General features: G+C 40.1%; 1 protein-coding gene across 1 annotated transcript in view; it reads right to left on the reverse strand.

Moving 5' to 3' along the window:
- The window catches only part of LOC118794654, a 42,206-nt gene extending 19,577 nt beyond the window's left edge, over window positions 1-22,629 (reverse strand). The window contains exons 1-12 of the mRNA XM_036552905.1: window positions 22,599-22,629; window positions 20,880-21,107; window positions 19,385-19,693; window positions 14,510-14,833; window positions 13,269-13,592; window positions 12,027-12,350; window positions 10,785-11,108; window positions 9,543-9,866; window positions 8,309-8,625; window positions 7,059-7,398; window positions 1,762-2,085; window positions 520-843 (exon numbers count right to left, since the gene is read on the reverse strand). Coding sequence (XP_036408798.1) covers window positions 520-843; window positions 1,762-2,085; window positions 7,059-7,398; window positions 8,309-8,625; window positions 9,543-9,866; window positions 10,785-11,108; window positions 12,027-12,350; window positions 13,269-13,592; window positions 14,510-14,833; window positions 19,385-19,693; window positions 20,880-21,107; window positions 22,599-22,629 — 3,493 coding nt within the window. The remainder of the gene's footprint in view (window positions 1-519; window positions 844-1,761; window positions 2,086-7,058; window positions 7,399-8,308; window positions 8,626-9,542; window positions 9,867-10,784; window positions 11,109-12,026; window positions 12,351-13,268; window positions 13,593-14,509; window positions 14,834-19,384; window positions 19,694-20,879; window positions 21,108-22,598) is intronic.
- Between the last annotated feature and the right edge of the window lie 2,311 nt (window positions 22,630-24,940).

Raw genomic sequence — 24,940 nt, forward strand, 5'->3', positions numbered from 1 at the left:
AGTCCCAAAGCTTCAGGAGAAAAGAATCAAAATTTCCCATAAAAATGAAACTCATCCAATTCTAAAGAGCTATGTCTTTAACCGTTTGACGTTCAAATGACGAACCAAGATAAACCATAAATTAACATTGTACAGAACCAACCTAATTATCACACAATCTTTTAAGATGGTCTTGAAAACTGATACCATGGAAAAGACTGGCATTATGGCATTGAGGGACACTGACTATTTAAATGCAGCCTTTTCAAAATCCAAGTGTTTGCGGGCTATGCCTGACATTATTCTGTAGTGCACTTCATATTTGTACAGCAATTTACAAGAAAATGTATAACATAGAGTATTTATTAAATATTAATATTGAACATCTTGATATTTTCCTAGAGAAATACTCAAAATGCAGTATGTGAAAAAGATGTGATAGACACTGAGATGACAGACTTCACCTGTAAGGTCTCTCAAAAATGTATTCATAAAAATGTGTAATACTGGAAAGTACCGGCCTCCATGTTGGCTCCTTACCTCTGACCATTACGGGCAGCAGTTCACTCTGTGGGGAGCTGAAGTTGCGGGTGGAAACTGTGGTCTCATAAACGCAGCTGTAATTCCCCTGGTGAGAAAATTCCGCAACAGGAAACAGGAAGGAGGCAGAGTGATAGACAGCAACCTGACTCTCAGTCCTATTGGACGCAGTGAATGTCAGGTGGAAGACGCCTCCTGGGTACTGTGGTGGGGTGGAGCAGGTGATGGTGAAATTATGGCCCCACATCACCTCTGCTCCCTGGTGACCCCAGATCATTCCTTCTACAGGAGCATTGAAGGAGATGTTGGGTTGCAGGAGGACCACTGAAAAAGAACCGGTCTAAGTATTAACGGAGAGTAATCAAATGTTAAATGCATTTTCCAATTACCGATTTGACTGATTTGAATTTTTTTTAACTTAGCAATCAGGTTTTTCAACTGAAAAACAACAGGGAAAAGAGAACGTCTTGTGAGCAATAACAGACATCTGAGAGGAGACACCTTTGCAGCTTACATTCAAGAGAACAATCAGAGAAAGTACACAACAGCAGTTTCATGAAAAGACATATGTATTCAGGAAAAGCCAGGAGATTCCACAATAAAACAACTGAAGAAACAGCAGATATCCCACAAAGCCATTTCAGTTCAGTCAAAACTTAATATTATTCTGGGTTGAAGATACAAAAGTCAACATTCATTGGATGAAAAGGACAGTTCCACCACAGTCCCAAAGCTTCAGGAGAAAAGAATCAAAATTTCCCATAAAAATGAAACTCATCCAATTCTAAAGAGCTATGTCTTTAACCGTTTGACGTTCAAAGGACAAACCAGGATAAAACATAAATTAACATTGTACAGAACCAACCTGATTATCACACAATCTTTTAAGATGGCCTTGAAAACTGATACCATGGAAAAGACTGGCATTATGGCATTGAGGAACACTGACTATTTAAATGCAGGCTTTACAAAATCCAAGTGTTTGCGGGTTATGGATCTCATTATTCTGTAGTGCACTTCATATTTGTATAGCAATTTACAAGAAAATGTATGACATAGAGTATTTATTAAATATTAATATTAAACATCTTAATATTTTCCTAGAGAAATACTCAAAATGCAGTATATGAAAAAGATGTGATAGACACTGAGATGACAGACTTCACCTGCAAGCTCTCTCAAAAATGTATTCATAAAAGTCTGTAATGGTGGAAAGTACTGGCCTCCATGTTGGTTCCTTACCTCTGACCATTACGGGCAGCAGTTCACTCTGTGGGGAGCTGAAGTTGCGGGTGGAAACTGTGGTCTCATAAACGCAGCTGTAATTCCCCTGGTGAGAAAATTCCGCAGCAGGAAACAGGAAGGAGGCAGAGTGATTGACAGCAACCTGAGTCTCAGTCCTATTGGACGCAGTGAATGTCAGGTGGAAGACGCCTCTTGGGTACTGTGGTGGGGTGGAGCAGGTGATGGTGAAATTATGGCCCCACATCACCTCTGATCCCTGGTGACCCCAGATCATTCCTTCTACAGGGGCACTGAAGGAGATGTTGGGCTGCAGGAGGACCACTGGAAGAAAATTGATATCAACAGTCTATATTGACAATAAGCAATGCATATTTAAATATCTGCACCCCTCCCCCCCAAACACACACATATATATATATACACACACACACATACACACACTTCTGTGTGCATAGTTGCTTGCCTATCATAGAGAAACTGACAGAATCCTTATGAGGGGATCTGAAGGGGCGATCAAATACCCTTGTCTTATACTGACAGTGGTAAGCCCCATGGTGAACAAAGTTAACTTCAGGAAAGGTCAAGGTGGCAGACTGACAGGGCTGGCACTCCATGGGCCACATCAATGGTATGCATACGCACTAAGACCGTGCTGAGCACCTTTCTACACATAAATTGCCATTCATGAAAAGGCACTTGCATAATACTTGTGCATGGTCTCAAGGTGGCATACACAGAAAATCTGTAATATGCAGATTGGCGACACCAAGAGGAACGGTGATGCACGTAAACGGGTCTTGTGTCAATCATTGATGAGCGTTATCGCGCATGCATTGGTCCATGCGAAATACTGGTTTAACTGTAAACTGTGAACATGTCGGATATTATGGCAAAACTATGACTGCCAAGTTGCCATTATGATATTAACATTGTAATCGGGCCTTGAGGTCAAAAAAATTAAAACATCACAGATCACCATGTGTAATCAAACATTTTTAATGAGTACTCCCATATGATAGGCTCCTTTACAACGTATAAGCTTAAAGCATTCACAATCACTATGGCTGTGCTAGTGCTTTTAGAGGATATGGAGAATAACCTAATCCGGCATGAACGTGTGTTCAGGGACCAGGCAGACTTCTTCGTCAATGATGATGTATGGCTAATAAGTCGCTTTAGATTGCAAAGGGCCATTGTCCTCAGCCTCTGTGAGGAACTGGAGCCTCTTCTCCTCAGAGAAACGCAGAGAACCCATGCAATACCGGTTCATCTCCAAGTTCTAGCCACCTTGGGTTTACTCAACACCAGGACATTCCAGAAAGATCTTGCAGGCAGGTCGGGAATATCACAATCCTGTCTGAGCCGTATCATGCCCATAGTATGGGAAGGGATCACCCGGATTACTACAAGGTATATAAAGTTTCCATACACTGCAAAGGAACAGGCCAATATCAAAATGCAATTCGTTCTGACGTCTGGTTTTCCTAATGTAATCGTCACAATCGACTGCACTCGCATTGCAATATGGGCACCAGGACAGGATGAAGTTGTTTTTGTAAATCAAAAACACTTTCAACATCAATCTCTGCATTTCACTCAGATTTGCCTAGGATCTTTATATGTTAATTCGAATAAATTAAAGGCGTATCTCGGTCCACATAACAACAATTGTGACAGTGGACGTTAAGTGCATTCATGTGCACATAATCTCCCGCTAATCTGATTTACGCTCAGATTTATGAAGACAATCAGGCGTACGTGTTTGTTTGATAACTCTGACGAAAACCCTCCGTACACAAATCGTGGGATTTCGCATACGCATGGTCCTACGGCATGTTATACACAAAGATTGATACATATGTCCCCTTGTCTCTGTGAGTGACCCTGAGAGTTTCTCCAGGGCAAATGTACCACCAGAGTGCACAGTACTGATGGAGCAGGTGATGTCAACACTGTGACCCCACGTAACCTCTCTGGCACTGACAGAGATTCTTAGCTTTGGTAGGCTCAGTAAAAAAACATAGACTGCATTGTATTCATGTAACATATCATTCCTTTACCTCTATCACATCAGGCATTATGTGGTGCTGGAAGTCCAAGACCTTGGGTAAGGTTATAACACTGCCATCAACAGTGAAACTTTGAAACCCACAATCAATAAATATATTCGTCAGGTGTTATTCATAAAGCATCTCTCATCAATCAACTACTGCAGAATGCCTTTCACAGAGTAAAAGAGAAGCATTTTTCAAAAAGATATACAAATAGCAGCAGAATGTTACAAGTGCGACTTCTGCTAAGGTTTCCTGTTATGAAATCAAGGATCAAGACACACTTTCTAACCCATGCAGACTGATTTCTACCTTCTCTTCCCTCAATCCTCCATCTCCCCTACACCCCTCTGATCTCTCTGAAGATGAATCAACCAAAAGATTAGAAACATTAAAAGTTCCCTCCAGTCTCCACAGCCCTCATCTCTCTACTTCCTCTTTTTCCTCCCTCCCATTCGCTAGCCTTCTTCTGTCTAAATTCTCTCCACTTTCAGATGTTGATGTCGCTCATCTCTTTACATCACATCGACCTACCACCTGTGCCCTGGATCCCATTCCCTCACCACTCCTGCAGACTGTCATTCCCAGGATCCTACCATTCATCTCCAGTCTGATGAATCTGTCACTCTCCACAGACTTAGTGCCTGCTGCCTTCAAGAAGGCATCAGTAACACCATTGCTGAAGAAAAGGTCTCTGTACCCGCCTGCAGTTCTCTCTCCTTCCCTAAAACACTGGAACGAGCTATGGCTAACTAACTACCATTTTCATCCTCCCAGAACAACCTTCTTGACCTTTTTCAATCTGGCTTTAAGGCTGGACATTTGACACAGACTGCCCTATTCTCCTTTCCTGATGCTCTTCAATCAGCCAGAGCGCCTCACCAGTCATGATTCTTTTGGACCTTTCTGCAGCATGTGATGCAGTGGACCACACTCTGATTTTGTCTACCCTGGCTGTAGTGCACCACATGGGTTGCAGACAAAGGGAAAACAGCTGATAGCTGCATTTGAGCATAATTAGAGCAGAATTAGAATAGAATTAGAATTGGAATTAGAATAGAACATGAACACTTGTAAATAACAAGTGAAGTAAAATAAAAATAAAGTTTGGGAAGCAAAATTAATGGAAAGATGTACAATACCACCAAAAAATTCATTAAGGACTTTTCCATTGAAGTCAATTGTAGATTTACACAGGAAAATGAACACCTGTATATACTAATGTGTTGTAAATTGACCTCAAACGAGAAACATTAAAAGAGCAAATACAATTTGAAATTGCATGAAATGAATGAATTTGCATTTCATTCAATGAAATGTGCCATTTTTGCAATGTGGCACTGCCCTGTTTAAAGTGCTTTTTTGAGGGTTACGCTGTATATAATTCACGTAGCAAGGTACTTTGTCATTCAAAACTAGGAAATACTTGTCATAAAAATACATGTTAAAGAAATGTACAAATGCGAATGATTTAAAATCCCCAGCATCATATTTAACATACAGTCAATATATTCTCATGATTGCACTCACCTATGGTGATGTCAAGGGAGTTGCTACGAGGAGAGCTGACGGGCTGGCTCCCTGGTATTCTGTACAGACAGCTATAGCTGCCCTGGTGTGAGGTGTTCACGTTAGACACAGTCAGCACCACGCTGGTGTCTGTAGATTGATTCATGTGGGCCACTGGAGTTCCAGCACTGTATTCATATAAGTGGAACTCAAGAGGACAAACACCAGGGGGGGCAGTGCATTTAAATTCAACTTCATCTCCAGGTGAGAAGGTGGAATAGGTGGAGACTCGGGAGAGTGTGGGTTTTGATATATGACCTGTTGAATTAAAAAGATGTTTGTGTACTCACTTCATAGACGTGTGTATTAATGTAGATAATGTTTTAAAAGACTACAAAAACGCTCTTTTGGGATATTATTTATATTTGCCTGACATTACTGTAGGCAAGAAACAAAAAAAATGCGGCAGGTGGAAACTAATTAGGACTTAAATAAATGATGAATGAAAGAAGTACTACAAGATCAATATATCAACTGTATCACAATACATATTGGGAGAATATTAGACTAAGAGAACGAGATTCCCTTACCTGAACAGACAACACCAGCATCTTCATCATGATTGCAGTTATGTGATCCAAACTTAGGGTGTGAGCACTGTGTGAGGAAGGACTCACTGCCTGAACAATTAATGTTGTCTAGCCAGATGTTTCCACTCCCCTGGCCAAAGTGGGCTCTACCTACAGCTGATACAGCAGTCCCACAGCCCAGCTGTCTACAGACCACTGCAGCATCATTCAGATCCCAGCTGTCATCACACACAGTTCCCCACTTGCCGCTGTAATAGACCTCCACTCTCCCAGAGCAGCTACAATTCCCACTGACCAATTGGATCTGAGGACCATCTAAAAGTCACCCAGAGAAAGAGATTGATGAGGACCAAGGTCTTTGACGAGTTTGACTTGGGGAAAATCTAACAGTTTGCCAATACAGGAGGGGATCTAAAAGTCACAGTATAAAATACTAGAGGTGAGGAAACAGTTCACTACAGTTGTAAGGCATCAAAGTCTTTAACATTGCTAACAAAATGGAATATGAGCTCAAACGTCCCCAAACCTTGCACAATATGACCAGGTTTACACTTATATGAATTACTTGCATGTATTTTTCAGGATAAGACCTCAGCCACATACTGACCCCTTCTACGTACCATTCAGTGATAGAAGCTAATTTAAACAAATATAAGCTCACTTGCAATCATCACCGGTGCCCCTGTTAATATTTTGCATCAATATTGATCATTTTTAAAGTTACTAAAGAGGTCGTGGCTCCATTGATAGCAGGCCCACCTCAAATATTCAGATACCATCTCATTCTGTAGGGTCAATGAATGGTGGTGCTCATTAAACCCATGTATGCTTATCTGCTCTGCATCTGATGACCGGACAGCTGCATCTTTAATACTGAACAGCTGAATTGGGGGCTGTTTTGATTTACCATTCACAACGCCATTTGAGTCAAAAGTTAATATTATTCTGGGGTAAAGATAGAAAAGTCAACATTCAAAAGATGAAAGAGACCTTTCCACCATAGTCCCAAAGCTTCAACAAAAAAGGAATAAAATTACAGCCAAAAATGAAATTCATCTGATTTAAAGTGCATTGTCTTTCTCAACAAAGTATCCATAAAAGTTTGTAACGGTGGAAAGTACTGGCCTCCATGTTGGCTCCCTACCTCTGACCATTACGGGCAGCAGTTCACTCTGTGGGGAGCTGAAGTTGCGGGTGGAAACTGTGGTCTCATAAACGCAGCTGTAATTCCCCTGGTGGGAAAATTCCGCAGCAGGAATCAGGAAGAAGGCAGAGTGATTGACAGCAACCTGACTCTCAGTCTTATTGGACCCTGTGAATGTCAGGTGGAAGACGCCTCCTAGGTACTGTGGTGGGGTGGAGCAGGTGATGGTGAAATTATGGCCCCACATCACCTCTGATCCCTGGTGACCCCAGATTATTCCTTCTACAGGAGCACTGAAGGAGATGTTGGGTTGCAGGAGGACCACTGAAATAGAACCGGTCTAAGTATTATCGGAGAGTAATCGAATGTTAAATGCATTTTCCAATTACCGATTTGACTGATTTGAAATTTTTTTAACTTAGCAATCAGGTTTTTCAACTGAAAAACAACAGGGAAAAAAAGAACGTCTTGTGAGCAATAACAGACATCTGAGAGGAAACACCTTTGCAGCTTACGTTCAAGAGAAAAATCAGAGAAAGTACACAACAGGAGTCTTATGAAAAGACATATGTATTCAGGAAAAACCAGGAGATTCCACAATAAAACAACTGAAGAAACAGCAGATATCCCACAAAGCCATTTCAGTTCAGTCAAAACTTAATATTATTCTGGGTTAAAGATACAAAAGTCAACATTCATTGGATGAAAAGGACAGTTCCACCACAGTCCCAAAGCTTCAGGAGAAAAGAATCAAAATTTCCCATAAAAATGAAACTCATCCAATTCTAAAGAGCTATGTCTTTAACCGTTTGACGTTCAAAGGACAAATCAGGATAAAACATAAATTAACATTGTACAGAACCAACCTGATTATCACACAATCTTTTAAGATGGTCTTGAAAACTGATACCATGGAAAAGACTGGCATTATGGCATTGAGGAACACTGACTATTTAAATGCAGGCTCTACAAAATCCAAGTGTTTGCGGGCTATGCCTGACATTATTCTGTAGTGCACTTCATATTTGTACAGCAATTTACAAGAAAATGTATAACATAGAGTATTTATTAAATATTAATATTGAACATCTTGATATTTTCCTAGAGAAATACTCAAAATGCAGTATGTGAAAAAGATGTGATAGACACTGAGATGACAGACTTCACCTGTAAGGTCTCTCAAAAATGTATTCATAAAAATGTGTAATACTGGAAAGTACCGGCCTCCATGTTGGTTCCTTACCTCTGACCATTACGGGCAGCAGTTCACTCTGTGGGGAGCTGAAGTTGCGGGTGGAAACTGTGGTCTCATAAACGCAGCTGTAATTCCCCTGGTGAGAAAATTCCGCAACAGGAAACAGGAAGGAGGCAGAGTGATAGACAGCAACCTGACTCTCAGTCCTATTGGACACAGTGAATGTCAGGTGGAAGACGCCTCCTGGGTACTGTGGTGGGGTGGAGCAGGTGATGGTGAAATTATGGCCCCACATCACCTCTGCTCCCTGGTGACCCCAGATCATTCCTTCTACAGGATCATTGAAGGAGATGTTGGGTTGCAGGAGGACCACTGAAAAAGAACCGGTCTAAGTATTAACGGAGAGTAATCAAATGTTAAATGCATTTTCCAATTACCGATTTGACTGATTTGAAATTTTTTTAATTTAGCAATCAGGTTTTTCAACTGAAAAACAACAGGGAAAAGAAATCGTCTTGTGAGCAATAACAGAAATCTGAGGGGAAACACCTTTGCAGCTTACATTCAAGAGAACAATCAGAGAAAGTACACAACAGCAGTTTTATGAAAAGACATATGTATTCAGGAAAAGCCAGGAGATTCCACAATAAAACAACTGAAGAAACAGCAGATATCCCACAAAGCCATTTCAGTTCAGTCAAAACTTAATATTATTCTGGGTTGAAGATACAAAAGTCAACATTCATTGGATGAAAAGGACAGTTCCACCACAGTCCCAAAGCTTCAGGAGAAAAGAATCAAAATTTCCCATAAAAATGAAACTCATCCAATTCTAAAGAGCTATGTCTTTAACCGTTTGACGTTCAAAGGACAAACCAGGATAAAACATAAATTAACATTGTACAGAACCAACCTGATTATCACACAATCTTTTAAGATGGCCTTGAAAACTGATACCATGGAAAAGACTTGCATTATGGCATTGAGGAAAACTGACTATTTAAATGCAGGCTTTACAAAATCCAAGTGTTTGCGGGTTATGGATCTCATTATTCTGGAGTGCACTTTATATTTGTATAGCAATTTACAAGAAAATGTATGACATAGAGTATTTATTAAATATTAATATTGAACATCTGATATTTTCCTAGAGAAATACTCAAAATGCAGTATATGAAAAAGATGTGATAGACACTGAGATGACAGACTTCACCTGCAAGCTCTCTCAGGAATGTATTCATAAAAGTCTGTAATGGTGGAAAGTACTGGCCTCCATGTTGGCTCCTTACCTCTGACCATTAGGGGCAGCAGTTCACTCTGTGGGGAGCTGAAGTTGCGGGTGGAAACTGTGGTCACATAAACGCAGCTGTAATTCCCCTGGTGAGAAAATTCCGCAGCAGGAAACAGGAAGGAGGCAGAGTGATTGACAGCAACCTGAGTCTCAGTCCTATTGGACGCAGTGAATGTCAGGTGGAAGACGCCTCTTGGGTACTGTGGTGGGGTGGAGCAGGTGATGGTGAAATTATGGCCCCACATCACCTCTGATCCCTGGTGACCCCAGATTAATCCTCCTACAGGAGCACTGAAGGAGATGTTGGGTTGCAGGAGGACCACTGAAAAAGAACCGGTCTAAGTATTAACGGAGAGTAATCGAATGTTAAATGCATTTTCCAATTACCGATTTGACTGATTTGAAATTTTTTTAACTTAGCAATCAGGTTTTTCAACTGAAAAACAACAGGGAAAAAAGAACGTCTTGTGAGCAATAACAGAAATCTGAGAGGAAACACCTTTGCAGCTTACGTTCAAGAGAAAAATCAGAGAAAGTACACAACAGGAGTCTTATGAAAAGACATATGTGTTCAGGAAAAGCCAGGAGATTCCACAATAAAACAACTGAAGAAACAGCAGATATCACACAAAGCCATTTCAGTTCAGTCAAAACTTAATATTATTCTGGGTTGAAGATACAAAAGTCAACATTCATTGGATGAAAAGGACAGTTCCACCACAGTCCCAAAGCTTCAGGAGAAAAGAATCAAAATTTCCCATAAAAATGAAACTCATCCAATTCTAAAGAGCTATGTCTTTAACCGTTTGACGTTCAAATGACGAACCAAGATAAAACATAAATTAACATTGTACAGAACCAACCTAATTATCACACAATCTTTTAAGATGGTCTTGAAAACTGATACCATGGAAAAGACTGGCATTATGGCATTGAGGGACACTGACTATTTAAATGCAGCCTTTTCAAAATCCAAGTGTTTGCGGGTTATGTCTGACATTATTCTGTAGTGCACTTCATATTTGTACAGCAATTTACAAGAAAATGTATGACATAGAGTATTTATTAAATATTAATATTGAACATCTTGATATTTTCCTAGAGAAATACTCAAAATGCAGTATATGAAAAATATGTGATAGACACTGAGATGGTAGACTTCACCTGTAAGGTCTCTCAAAAATGTATTCATAAGAATGTGTAATACTGGAAAGTACCGGCCTCGATGTTGGTTCCTTACCTCTGACCATTACGGGCAGCAGTTCACTCTGTGGGGAGCTGAAGTTGCGGGTGGAAACTGTGGTCTCATAAACGCAACTGTAATTCTCCTCGTGAGAAAATTCCACAGCAGGAAACAGGAAGGAGGCAGAGTGATTGACAGCAACCTGACTCTCAGTCCTATTGGACGCAGTGAATGTCAGGTGGAAGACGCCTCCTGGGTACTGTGGTGGGGTGGAGCAGGTGATGGTGAAATTATGGCCCCACATCACCTCTGATCCCTGGTAACCCCAGATTATTCCTTCTACAGGAGCACTGAAGGAGATGTTGGGCTGCAGGAGGACCACTGAAAAAGAACCGGTCTAAGTATTAACGGAGAGTAATCGAATGTTAAATGCATTTTCCAATTACCGATTTGACTGATTTGAAATTTTTTTAACTTAGCAATCAGGTTTTTCAACTGAAAAACAACAGGGAAAAAAGAACGTCTTGTGAGCAATAACAGAAATCTGAGAGGAAACACCTTTGCAGCTTACGTTCAAGAGAAAAATCAGAGAAAGTACACAACAGGATTCTTATGAAAAGACATATGTATTCAGGAAAAGCCAGGAGATTCCACAATAAAACAACTGAAGAAACAGCAGATATCCCACAAAGTCATTTCAGTTCAGTCAAAACTTAATATTGTTCTGGGTTGAAGATACAAAAGTCAACATTCATTGGATGAAAAAGACAGTTCCACCACAGTCCCAAAGCTTCAGGAGAAAAGAATCAAAATTTCCCATAAAAATGAAACTCATCCAATTCTAAAGAGCTATGTCTTTAACCGTTTGACATTCAAATGACAAACCAAGATAAACCATAAATTAACATTGTACAGAACCAACCTAATTATCACACAATCTTTTAAGATGGTCTTGAAAACTGATACCATGGAAAAGACTGGCAATTTGGCATTGAGGGACACTGACTATTTAAATGCAGCCTTTTCAAAATCCAAGTGTTTGCGGGCTATGCCTGACATTATTCTGTAGTGCACTTCATATTTGTACAGCAATTTACAAGAAAATGTATAACATAGAGTATTTATTAAATATTAATATCGAACATCTTGATATTTTCCTAGAGAAATACTCAAAATGCAGTATATGAAAAATATGTGATAGACACTGAGATGGTAGACTTCACCTGTAAGGTCTCTCAAAAATGTATTCATAAAAATGTGTAACACTGGAAAGTACCGGCCTCGATGTTGGTTCCTTACCTCTGACCATTACGGGCAGCAGTTCACTCTGTGGGGAGCTGAAGTTGCGGGTGGAAACTGTGGTCTCATAAACGCAACTGTAATTCCCCTCGTGAGAAAATTCCGCAGCAGGAAATAGGAAGGAGGCAGAGTGATTGACAGCAACCTGACTCTCAGTCCTATTGGACGCAGTGAATGTCAGGTGGAAGACGCCTCCTGGGTACTGTGGTGGGGTGGAGCAGGTGATGGTGAAATTATGGCCCCACATCACCTCTGATCCCTGGTAACCCCAGATTATTCCTCCTACAGGAGCACTGAAGGAGATGTTGGGCTGCAGGAGGACCACTGAAAAAGAACCGGTCTAAGTATTAACGGAGAGTAATCGAATGTTAAATGCATTTTCCAATTACCGATTTGACTGATTTGAAATTTTTTTAACTTAGCAATCAGGTTTTTCAACTGAAAAACAACAGGGAAAAAAGAACGTCTTGTGAGCAATAACAGAAATCTGAGAGGAAACACCTTTGCAGCTTACGTTCAAGAGAAAAATCAGAGAAAGTACACAACAGGATTCTTATGAAAAGACATATGTATTCAGGAAAAGCCAGGAGATTCCACAATAAAACAACTGAAGAAACAGCAGATATCCCACAAAGCCATTTCAGTTCAGTCAAAACTTAATATTATTCTGGGTTGAAGATACAAAAGTCAACATTCATTGAATGAAAAGGACAGTTCCACCACAGTCCCAAAGCTTCAGGAGAAAAGAATCAAAATTTCCCATAAAAATGAACCTCATCCAATTCTAAAGAGCTAAGTCTTTAACCGTTTGACATTCAAATGACAAACCAAGATAAAACATAAATTAACATTGTACAGAACCAACCTGATTATCACATAATCTTTTAAGATGGTCTTGAAAACTGATACCATGGAAAAGACTGGCAATTTGGCATTGAGGGACACTGACTATTTAAATGCAGCCTTTTCAAAATCCAAGTGTTTGCGGGCTATGCCTGACATTATTCTGTAGTGCACTTCATATTTGTACAGCAATTTACAAGAAAATGTATAACATAGAGTATTTATTAAATATTAATATTGAACATCTTGATATTTTCCTAGAGAAATACTCAAAATGCAGTATATGAAAAATATGTGATAGACACTGAGATGGTAGACTTCACCTGTAAGGTCTCTCAAAAATGTATTCATAAGAATGTGTAATACTGGAAAGTACCGGCCTCGATGTTGGTTCCTTACCTCTGACCATTACGGGCAGCAGTTCACTCTGTGGGGAGCTGAAGTTGCGGGTGGAAACTGTGGTCTCATAAACGCAACTGTAATTCTCCTCGTGAGAAAATTCCGCAGCAGGAAACAGGAAGGAGGCAGAGTGATTGACAGCAACCTGACTCTCAGTCCTATTGGACGCAGTGAATGTCAGGTGGAAGACGCCTCCTGGGTACTGTGGCGGGGTGGAGCAGGTGATGGTGAAATTATGGCCCCACATCACCTCTGATCCCTGGTAACCCCAGATTATTCCTTCTACAGGAGCACTGAAGGAGATGTTGGGCTGCAGGAGGACCACTGAAAAAGAACCGGTCTAAGTATTAACGGAGAGTAATCGAATGTTAAATGCATTTTCCAATTACCGATTTGACTGATTTGAAATTTTTTAACTTAGCAATCAGGTTTTTCAACTGAAAAACAACAGGGAAAAAAGAACGTCTTGTGAGCAATAACAGAAATCTGAGAGGAAACACCTTTGCAGCTTACGTTCAAGAGAAAAATCAGAGAAAGTACACAACAGGAGTCTTATGAAAAGACATATGTATTCAGGAAAAGCCAGGAGATTCCACAATAAAACAACTGAAGAAACAGCAGATATCCCACAAAGCCATTTCAGTTCAGTCAAAACTTAATATTATTCTGGGTTGAAGATACAAAAGTCAACATTCATTGGATGAAAAGGACAGTTCCACCACAGTCCCAAAGCTTCAGGAGAAAAGAATCAAAATTTCCCATAAAAATGAAACTCATCCAATTCTAAAGAGCTATGTCTTTAACCATTTGATGTTCAAAGGACAAACCAGGATAAAACATAAATTAACATTGTACAGAACCAACCTGATTATCACACAATCTTTTAAGATGGCCTTGAAAACTGATACCATGGAAAAGACTGGCATTATGGCATTGAGGAACACTGACTATTTAAATGCAGCCTTTACAAAATCCAAGTGTTTGCGGGTTATGGATCTCATTATTCTGTAGTGCACTTCATATTTGTATAGCAATTTACAAGAAAATGTATAACATAGAGTATTTATTAAATATTAATATTGAACATCTTAATATTTTCCTAGAGAAATACTCAAAATGCAGTATATGAAAAAGATGTGATAGACACTGAGATGACAGACTTCACCTGCAAGCTCTCTCAGGAATGTATTCATAAAAGTCTGTAATGGTGGAAAGTACTGGCCTCCATGTTGGTTCCTTACCTCTTACCATTACGGGCAGCAGTTCACTCTGTGGGGAGCTGAAGTTGCGGGTGGAAACTGTGGTCTCATAAACGCAACTGTAATTCTCCTCGTGAGAAAATTCCGCAGCAGGAAACAGGAAGGAGGCAGAGTGATTGACAGCAGCCTGACTCTCAGTCCTATTGGACGCAGTGAATGTCAGGTGGAAGACGCCTCCTGGGTACTGTGGCGGGGTGGAGCAGGTGATGGTGAAATTATGGCCCCACATCACCTCTGATCCCTGGTAACCCCAGATTATTCCTTCTACAGGAGCACTGAAGGAGATGTTGGGCTGCAGGAGGACCACTGAAAATGAACCGGTCTAAGTATTAACGGAGAGTAATCGAATGTGAAATGCATTTTCCAATTACCGATTTGACTGATTTGAAATTTTTTTAACTTAGCAATCAGGTTTTTCAACTGAAAAACATCGGGGTGTTTGGGCTGCAGGAGGACCACTGGAAGAAAATTGACATCAACAGTCTATATTAACAATGAGCAATGCATATTTAAATATCTCCACCGCCCCCCCCCCCAGGAAAGGTCACGGGGGCAGACTGACAGGGCTGGCACTCCATGGGCCACATCAATGGTATCAATGGTGCATACGCACTAAAACCCTGCTGAGCACCTTTCGACACATAAATTGACATTCATGAAAAGGTACTTGCATAATACTTGTGCATAAAATCTGTAATATGCAGGTTGACAACACCAAGAGGAACTAACGGTGATGCAAGTAAACGGGTCTTGTGTCAATCATTGATGAGTGTTATCGCGCATGCATTGGTCCATGCGAAATACTGGTTTAACTGTAAACTGTGAACATGTCGGATACTATGGCAAAACTATGACTGCCAAGTTGCCATTATCATATTAACATTGTAATTGGGTCTTGAGGTCAAAAAAATTAAAACATCACAGATCACCATGTGTAATCAAACATTTTTAATGAGTACTCCCATATGATAGGCTCCTTTACAACGTATAAGCTTAAAGCATTCACAATCACTATGGCTGTGCTAGCGCTTTTAGAGGATATCGAGAATAACCTAATCCGGCATGAACGTGTGTTCAGGGACCAGGCAGACTTCTTTGCCAATGATGACGTATAGCTAATAAGTCACTTTAGATTGCAAAGGGCCGTTCCCCTCAGCTTCTGTGAGGAACTGGAGCCTCTTCTCCTCAGAGAAACGCAGAGAACCCATGCAGTACCGGTTCATCTCCAAGTTCTAGCCACCTTGGGTTTTCTCGACACCAGGACATTCCAAAAAGATCTTGCAGGCAGGTTGGGAATATCACAATCCTGTCTGAGCCGTATCATGCCCATAGTATGGGACGGGATCACCCGGATTACTACAAGGTATATAAAGTTTCTATACACTGCAAAGGAACAGGCCAATATCAAAATGCAATTCGTTCTGACGTCTGGTTTTCCGAATGTAATCGTCACAATCGACTGCACTCGCATTGCAATATGGGCACCAGGACAAGATGAAGTTGTTTTTGTAAATCAAAAACACTTTCAACATCAATCTCTGCATTTCACTCAGATTTACCTGGGATCTTTATATGTTAATTCGAATAAATTAAAGGCGTATCTCGGTCCACATAACAACAATTGTTACAGTGGACGTTAAGTGCGTTCATGTGCACATAATCTCCCGCTAATCTGATTTACACTCAGATTTATGAAGACAATCAGGCGTACGTGTTTGTTTGATAACTCTGACGAAAACCCTCCGTACACAAATTGTGGGATTTCGCATACGTATGGTCCTACGGCATGTTATACACAAAGATTGATACATATGGCCCCTTGTCTCTGTGAGTGACCCTGAGTGTTTCTCCAAGACAAATGTACCACCAGAGTGCACAGCACTGATGGAGCAGGTGATGTCAACACTGTGACCCCATGTAATCTCTCTGGCACTGACACAGATTCTTGGATTTGGTAGGCTCACTAAAAAAAACATAGACTGCATTGTATTCATGTAACATATCATTCCTTTACCTTTATCACATCAGGCATTATGTGGTGCTGGAAGTTCAAGATCTTGGGTAAGGTTATAACACTGCCATCAACAGTGAAACACACAATCAATAAATATATTCGTCAGGTGTTATTCATAAAGCATCTCTCATCAATCAACTACTGCAGAATGCCTTTCACAGAGTAAAAGAGAAGCAGTTTTTAAAAAAGATATACAAATAGCAGCAGAATGTTACAAGTGCGACTTCTGCTAAGGTTTCCTTTTATGAAATCAAAGATCAAGACACACTTTCTAACCCATGCAGACTGATTTCTACCTTCTCTTCCCTCAATCCTCCATCTCCCCTACACCCCTCTGATCTCTCTGCAGCTGAATCAACCAAAAGATTAGAAACATTAAAAGTTCCCTCCAGTCTCCACAGCCCTCATCTCTCTACTTCCTCTTTTTCCTCCCTCCCATTCGTTAGCCTTCCTCTGTCTAAATTCTCTCCACTTTCAGATGTTGATGTCGCTCATCTCTTTACATCACATCGACCTACCACCTGTGCCCTGGATCCCATTCCCTCACCACTCCTGCAGACTGTCATTCCCAGGATCCTACCATTCATCTCCGGTCTGATGAATCTGTTGCTCTCAAGGAGGCACGAGTCACACCCCTGCTGAAGAAACGGACTCTGTATCCGTCCGCTGTCTCGAACTATCGACCAGTCTCTCTCCTTCCCTATCTGTCTAAAACACTCGAATGAGCTGTCGCAAACTCACTATCCCTCTTTCCCTCCCAGAAGAACCTTTTTGACCTTTTTTAGTCTGGCTTCAAGGCTGGTCATTCGACACAGATTGCCCTATTCTCCATTACTGAGCCTCTTCAATCAGCCAGAGCATTCTCCTGCTCACCAGTCTTGATTCTTCAGGTCCTTTCTGCAGCCTTTGATACAGTGGACCACATTCTACTTCTGTCTACCCTGGCTACATTGGGGATCGCTGACACAGCTCTTCTTTGAGTTCATCTGACTGCCTTCAGGCACCCTGTGATTCATGAGGCAGTTGCGAGTTGTATGGATGATGTCAGTGGAGTAGCGTCTACCCTCCAGTGAGGACCAGCTGTGTTGTAGCTCAACACGAGGGCAAACACGAAAAACAGCTGGTAGCTGCATGCGAGCATAGTTTAGGATTGCATTTATCTTGCTTTGGTGCTCCTACTCATGCACAGAAATTATAATGATGAACCTCTCATGCAATTCATAAAAAAAGTTTATTTCACAAGTAATGATCTCATTAACTCATTTGCTCAACTTCCTCTGGCAAGGGCTTAAATTACACACCTCTGTAGAAGACTGAGAGTTATGGGAAGGGTTGATTTTGATGCTGAGAAATGTAGCCACAACTGTTTCACATGCACACACACCCTGCCTTATTTGTAAAATGCATGAACAGTATAAAATACCAGGGTAAAGTGTACTACTGTCGGTCCACAGCACTGCTGCCTTTACTACTGAAAGCCTGAGAGGACACACAGGGCTGTTCTCTGAAAAATATCAATACTGTACCTTCATATTGCTATTCAAACATGTTTTTAATTATAAATCAATAGGTTTATGTAAAGTCAAACACTATCTGAAAAGGAACCACAGATGAGCTTCGTGCAGAGATAATGATTTGCTATAATGTTTCTAATATGGACAAGCAGGCTATTTAAGCAGGTTTGAACATTCTCCACACAGGAAACAGCCATTAATAATACACTTTGTTTACCCTCCTAGAGCCATGATATTTATACTTTTGTTCCCTTATGCTTGTAGTATTTTTTGAACAACTACATTTTCCTTGCAGCAGTCCCAGTAACTCCATCTTTAGAATTTCATGAACAGATTTAAATAATATGAGTGTTAGAACCAAAAACAATACGTAAAGAAAATATTCATTAAGGACTTTTCCTTATAAGCCAATTGTGATTTACACAGGAAAATGAACACTTATATCTACTAATGTGATGTAAATTGACCTCAAACAAGGAACATTAAAAGAGCAAATACAATTTGAAATTGTATGAAATGAATGAATTTGCATTTCCAATGTGGCACTGCCCTGTTTAAAGTGCTTTTTTGAGGGTTACGCTGTATATAATTCATGTAGCAAAGTACTTTGTCATTCAAAGCTAGTAAATACTTGTGATAAAAATACATGTTAAAGAAATGTACAAATGTGAATGATTTAAAATCCCCAGCATCATATTTAACATACAGTCAATATATTCTCATGATTGCACTCATCAATGGTGATGTCAATGGAGTTGCTACGAGGAGAGCTGACGGGCTGGCTCCCTGGTATTCTGTACAGGCAGCTATAGCTGCCCTGGTGTGAGGTGTTCACGTTAGACACAGTCAGCACCACACTGGTCTGTGTGGATTGATTCATCTGGGCCACTGGAGTTCCAGCACTGTATCCATATAAGTGGAACTCAAGAGGACAAACAACAGGGGGGGGGGGGGGGGGGGGGTGATGCATTTAAACTGAACTTCATCTCCAGGTGAGAAGGTGGAATAGGTGGAGACTCGGGAGAGTGTAGGTTTTGATATATGACCTGTTGCATTAAAAAGATGTTTGTGTACTCACTTCATAGACGTGTGTATTAATGTAAATAATGCTTTAAAAGTTTACAAAAATGGTCTTTTGGGATATTATTTATTATTTTGCCTGAAACTACTGTAGGAAAGAAACAAAATGTAAACATGACATGCAGCAGGTGGAAACTAATTAGTACTAACATAAATGACTAATAAAAGTAATACTACAGGATCAATATATCAACAGTATCACAATACATATTGAAAGAATATTAGACTAAGAGAACGAGATTCCCTTACCTGAACAGACAACACCAGCATCTTCATCATGATTGCAGTTATGTGATCCAAATGTAGGGTGTGAGCACTGCGTGAGGAAGGACTCATTGCCTTTACAACCAACATCATCCAGCCAGATGTTTCCACTCCCCTGGCCAAAGTGGGCACTACCTACAGCTGACACAGCAGTCCCACAGCCCAGCTGCCTACAGACCACTGCAGCATCATTCATACCCCAGTCGTCATCACACACAGTTCCCCACTGGCCATTGTAATAGATCTCCACTCTCCCAGAGCAGCTACAATTCCCATTGACCAGTCGGAGGCGATCTAAAATTCATGGAATAAAATACTGGAGGAATCAGTTCTCCACGGCTGTAAGGTAAGGTGTAAGGTGTAAGTCTTACACATTGCTAACAAAATGCAATATGAGTTAAAACACCCCCAAATCTTGTGCAATGTGCCCAGATTTAAACTTACATGAATTACTTTCATGTATTTTTCAGGATAAGACCTCAGACACATACTGACCCCTTCTACGTACCATTCAGTGAAAGATTACCATTCACTGGCAATTGTTACTGGTGCCACTTTTAATATTTATATAGTATCAATTATATATAATATCAATATTGATTGATATAATATCATATATTGTGGTGCTCATGAAACCCATCTTATCTGCCTGGCAACTGATAACCGGAGAGCCGCATCTTTATCGCTGAATAGCTGGATTGGGAGCTGTTGTGACCTACCATTTCTGATGCTGCGGATTTGGCATTTCGAAACAGGGAATAGAACTGGCTTAGGGGATCAAAGTTAAAACTAGAAATACGCTAAATGAATTTCCAGTGTCCTTGAATACAAACTTAAATGATTGCTATCCAGTCAGTAACTTCTTAGTTAGTTCTTTTATTGCTGACATCACAATTGTGAGCAAAACAGCATTTGTGAAATTCCCAAAGATCACTGTACAAACTTTCTAAGTCAGAAAACTGGGACAGTCAGACCAGTAAATAGATCCTATTGCCATCCAGTAGCCCATGTGAGATAATGCTGAACTTGCTGGTGCCGCTTGCCAGTTCACATTTGTTTTCAGGGTGTGATGCTTTTATGATTGTTCATAGAACTTTAGAATATGTAGTCTGTAGGAATGCCTAATAACTGAGATGCATTTCCATCATAGGTTTTATGACATAAAACACAAAGGAGGTGTTTTTTTCAGTAGAAAGTATCTTTCTTTTTTCTTGCCATGTCATCCAGCATCCAGGCACTCAGCCAAACTGCACAATTACTTTTATTATTCTTTACGTACAATTACACTAACCTTAAGAATTTAGGCTTATCAACAAAGGCTAATTTAGTGGTGTTACTGTCTAGAATGAGTGTTGAGAATGAGTAGAGCAAGTTGAGAAAGAGACTCTTTTACCTGAACAGACGACACCAGCATCTTCACCATGACTACAGTCATGTGTCCCAAACCCACGGTGTGAGCAGTGCGTGAGGGAGGACTCACTGCCTGTACAACCAACGTCGTCCAGCCAGATTTTTCCACTCCCCTGGCCAAAGCGCACACCCTGTGGAGCAGATACAGCACTCCCACAATCCAGCTGTCTACAGACCACTGCAGCATCATTCAGATCCCACCTGTCATCACACACAGTTCCCCACTGCCCGCTGTAATAGACCTCCACTCTTCCAGAGCAGCGACTGTTCCCATTAACCAATCTGACCTGAACTCCATCTAAAAGTCACAGAGCAGAAAGAGATCAATAAGGACACAAGTTTTCCATGAGTTAACATAAGGAACTTAAGCAAACTCAGTAAACAGAAGTCACTTACCAGCTAGTAAACTGATGCTCAGAAGGTGAACTGTTGGAAGGAAACAAGGAAAAACTAAGAAACTATTGCATTGTGCACATTGTCTGATGTCCTCATTCAGATAAGGCACAAAAGGCAATCTTCTCATAAGCTTGTACAGATGAATGGTTAACATAAACTTGTTTAATTGTAAAACCCTTTATGTCAAGGTTCTACCTAAACTGTTTGTCACACACAATTTGCTACGTTCAGAGTATCCAGTTATAAATTCTTGTGCATGTTATGTGCATAATTTTATTTATTTTATTTATTGTATAAAACTACAACATCAGATTCTTTTCTGCAGAAAAACTGCAAACAGCTAATCAAAGTCACCACAGTGATTTGTGATTCAGCTAAACTAACACTGGTTAGCATGCTTGTCTTAACTCTGCTGAATATGTCATCCATGTCCACTCAAATCAAAGCAGTCAACAACACACACTTTCGAATAAGGTAAAAAAAAACTTCGACCAGCATTCTGTCACATTTCATTTTGAGCCATCTCATGATATCTCAAGTATGATCAGCTGTTTAAACTTGCACCAGGTTGCAATAAGCCCTTACTAACATTAGCTTGCTTGTGTTATTACCGTTACTGGCTGCATCACTGGCTACATTTCAGAGGTCTTGGAATCGAGCCTTGAGAGCTGAGTTAGGGCACTGCTACCGTACCCTTGGGCAAGGTACTTAACCCACAATTGCCTCAGTAAATATTCAGCTGTATAAATGGATAAAACTGTAACCTATCTGAATCTGCTAAATGACAATAATGTAATGTAATACAGACAGTATGGTTTGTATCATTCAGTGATTAGTGGAATATCAGGCCTTGATGTGAATTCCATCCTTGATCAGCAACTTAAATCTTGCCAATCAGCTTTAAAAATGTAAAGTTTTTATAAAATAATATTTTTAATGTTTTTTTAAAACACATTTGTGTGACACTGCTGCTGTAGCCTGTTTACAGTCTTTTGACTGTGATCTATGTAAGTAGATAGCAGGTCATAACAAAATTTTTTTATTGTAATTTCTTCAACAGTTATTTGCAAAAACAACAAAATATCCTGTGTAACTCAAAACATGCCCTTCTGTTTTCAAATAAGCAGAATTGTATTTTGCTTTACCACTGTAGTATTTGCACTGTAATACAGAGTTACATGGAGCCAAGTTTATACTGAGCAGTTGTTAGCGGTCTGGGCCTGACTGATGTGATCTGACTGATCACATAGTATAGTTTGATTTTGCTAGTCAATATGATGGCTAAAGTGAGAATAACCATAGGGGGCATATAAAATAAAATGCCAGTATTTTTATTCCCTTGATTTATGTGTCTCAGAAGTAAGCTTCTTGTAAGGAAGGAAACCAAACTCACCACATGCTACGACCTGGAAAAGTTCCGACATCCCGGTCTTGTTGAAATCTGCCGGAGGAAGGCCACCGTGGTACACAGGCTAAACGGACCTGAGACTCTGCCGCTGCGAAGAGAGGAAAGCAATGAGAAAAGCAGCAAGTGACAGAGTTCTTATGCAGTGAGATATTTGCAATTCTTCACTCAGCCACACTTCAATACACAGCTTTTAGTGACACTTCCTTATTCCTTGTATTTTGAAGTTTCCCCTTTAGTGCAGAGACCAATATATGCACTATATGTTTACAGTAGCTGCTTGTGTTTGTGGTGGTAGAGGATGTTAAAATAAAAAATACCCATTTTGTGATGTTTACATGCATTTTATGTTTCAATAAAATACTGAAACGTGTTATAAGCAGCAATGGCAATGAATGGCTTCCAAGTGCTTTATCAGGATGGAATTGCATTGTGTTGTACAAGTTACTACCTGTTTTGTTTGAAACGATGAAAATACAATCACTTACACACTTAATAACCACATTTGACAGTGCTGTGAGTGCTGCTGAAACTGACTCATTCTGGTTGAAGACACAAGAGCATGAAAGAAAAAGGGGCAGTCTGTTTCTGGATGTTGAGGGTTGAGGATTCCAAGGTGTGCTGGAGAGTCTTACCTTTTTTATACAGCATTTTATACAGTTGGACCACATTGAAGAACAGGCCCATTTAAATGCAGCAATAGACAGATGAAAGATAGATGCCTTTCAGAGAAGCTGGAACTGTCAGCCTGCAAATGCTTTTGAACACTGACATAGTGAGTAGTGAGAAACTCCCCTAACTATCCAGGTTGTCCTGCAAAGGTCGAGGACCAGAGCTCTTAAGGTATGACACCCTCATCCACCATCTCTCAACGTAAACACAAGACATTTCAATGCAAAATGGCAGCACAGTCTATTTGTGAAATTAATACACACAATGCAATGTGAGTCAGAGAACATGTGCACTGTTAAGATACAGTCAGCATTGTAGTGGTACTGATTTTCTGAGACCTAGGACACAAAGCATACATTACAGTACACACTGCATTGGGAATAATAGGAAGTGCTCCCCCATAGCTCCTATACCACAAAGACACAGCTACCTACACCCAAGTACACCCTTCCGTCAACTTTTAATAGACCTGATGGTTCGTTTAAATGGATTAATGACTTTGAGGGTATACTATTATTTATATTATTAATATTCATTAATTCATTCCTTTATTTAATCCAATGGCAGAATCAGTCCTCACATGAAATGTAGGAAGCCGAGACTCATAAATGATCACAAAACAAAAATAATCACTCCAAAACTACATTAGAATTAGCACACTCTGCATCTTTAATCTTATTTTTAAAAAAGGACATTTGTCTATTGTGAAGCAATAAGCATACTGTGAATCAGGCAATTCAAAATTGTCATCAAACTTTAAACAAGCATATGCAACCAATGCACTGAAAGAACTAACAGAAAATCAGATTATATTTCCATTAAGGGAATGAATCAGCAAATAATCATGATGGAGGGAGCCTGAGGAGTCCCCTTAAGTATGGTACACACATTATGATTTTTTAAAATAAAAAGCATGCAAACTGTGAATGTAATATTGTCTCTTCTGTTTGGCCTCCCAGCAAGTGCTATCAAATGTCTCAAGGTGATCCAGCCTGCAGGTGCTTGTCTGCTCTAAGACCAACCAAAACAGTGTCAAGTCAGTGCTGTCAGCTGTCATGCTAGTAGCTGTAAAATGTATTGTAATTTACGAATAAAAGAGATGTTTTTAAAGTTAGTAATGTAAATAAAGATTTCATTTGATTTATTTTTTTAAATTGCTGGGCTGCAGCCTATTGTGAAAGAGATTTCTCACCCAGATATGAATCACGTTTTGCTAATGGCCATCTGCCCTAAGGTTTATGTTCTTCTAGAGAACCAGTCTTTCTTTCCAGCCCCCCTCCTTTAATTTTGACACAATATAGTTTTGAGCGACAGTCTTCATTTGCTTGAGATTGTTTATAATTGTTATAGTCAGCTTCATTCCCACAATCTTCCTCCCAAATTTCTTCATACTCTTTCTAGGAATTGGCATAGATGTCTTGTTGTGTCTCCCCAATGGCTTCCTCTCTGTTGGAGTAAGTGTTCATGGCCCCTGAAACACAAAAGTGTGTGAATAATGGATCAATTCAACACTCATACTTAATTCCTTGAAGCTGGGTAGATATGATGTGTGTGTTCCACTCTGTTACTCCAGCTTAATTGGCTATAGGCCTACCCTTTCACACATGTGCGTTTCCCAAATTACAGAGCTGTGAAATATTTTAGTACAGGCTGTGTGT

Source organism: Megalops cyprinoides, chromosome 19 (genome assembly GCF_013368585.1).
Source record: "Megalops cyprinoides isolate fMegCyp1 chromosome 19, fMegCyp1.pri, whole genome shotgun sequence".
Classification (NCBI taxonomy): domain Eukaryota; kingdom Metazoa; phylum Chordata; class Actinopteri; order Elopiformes; family Megalopidae; genus Megalops; species Megalops cyprinoides.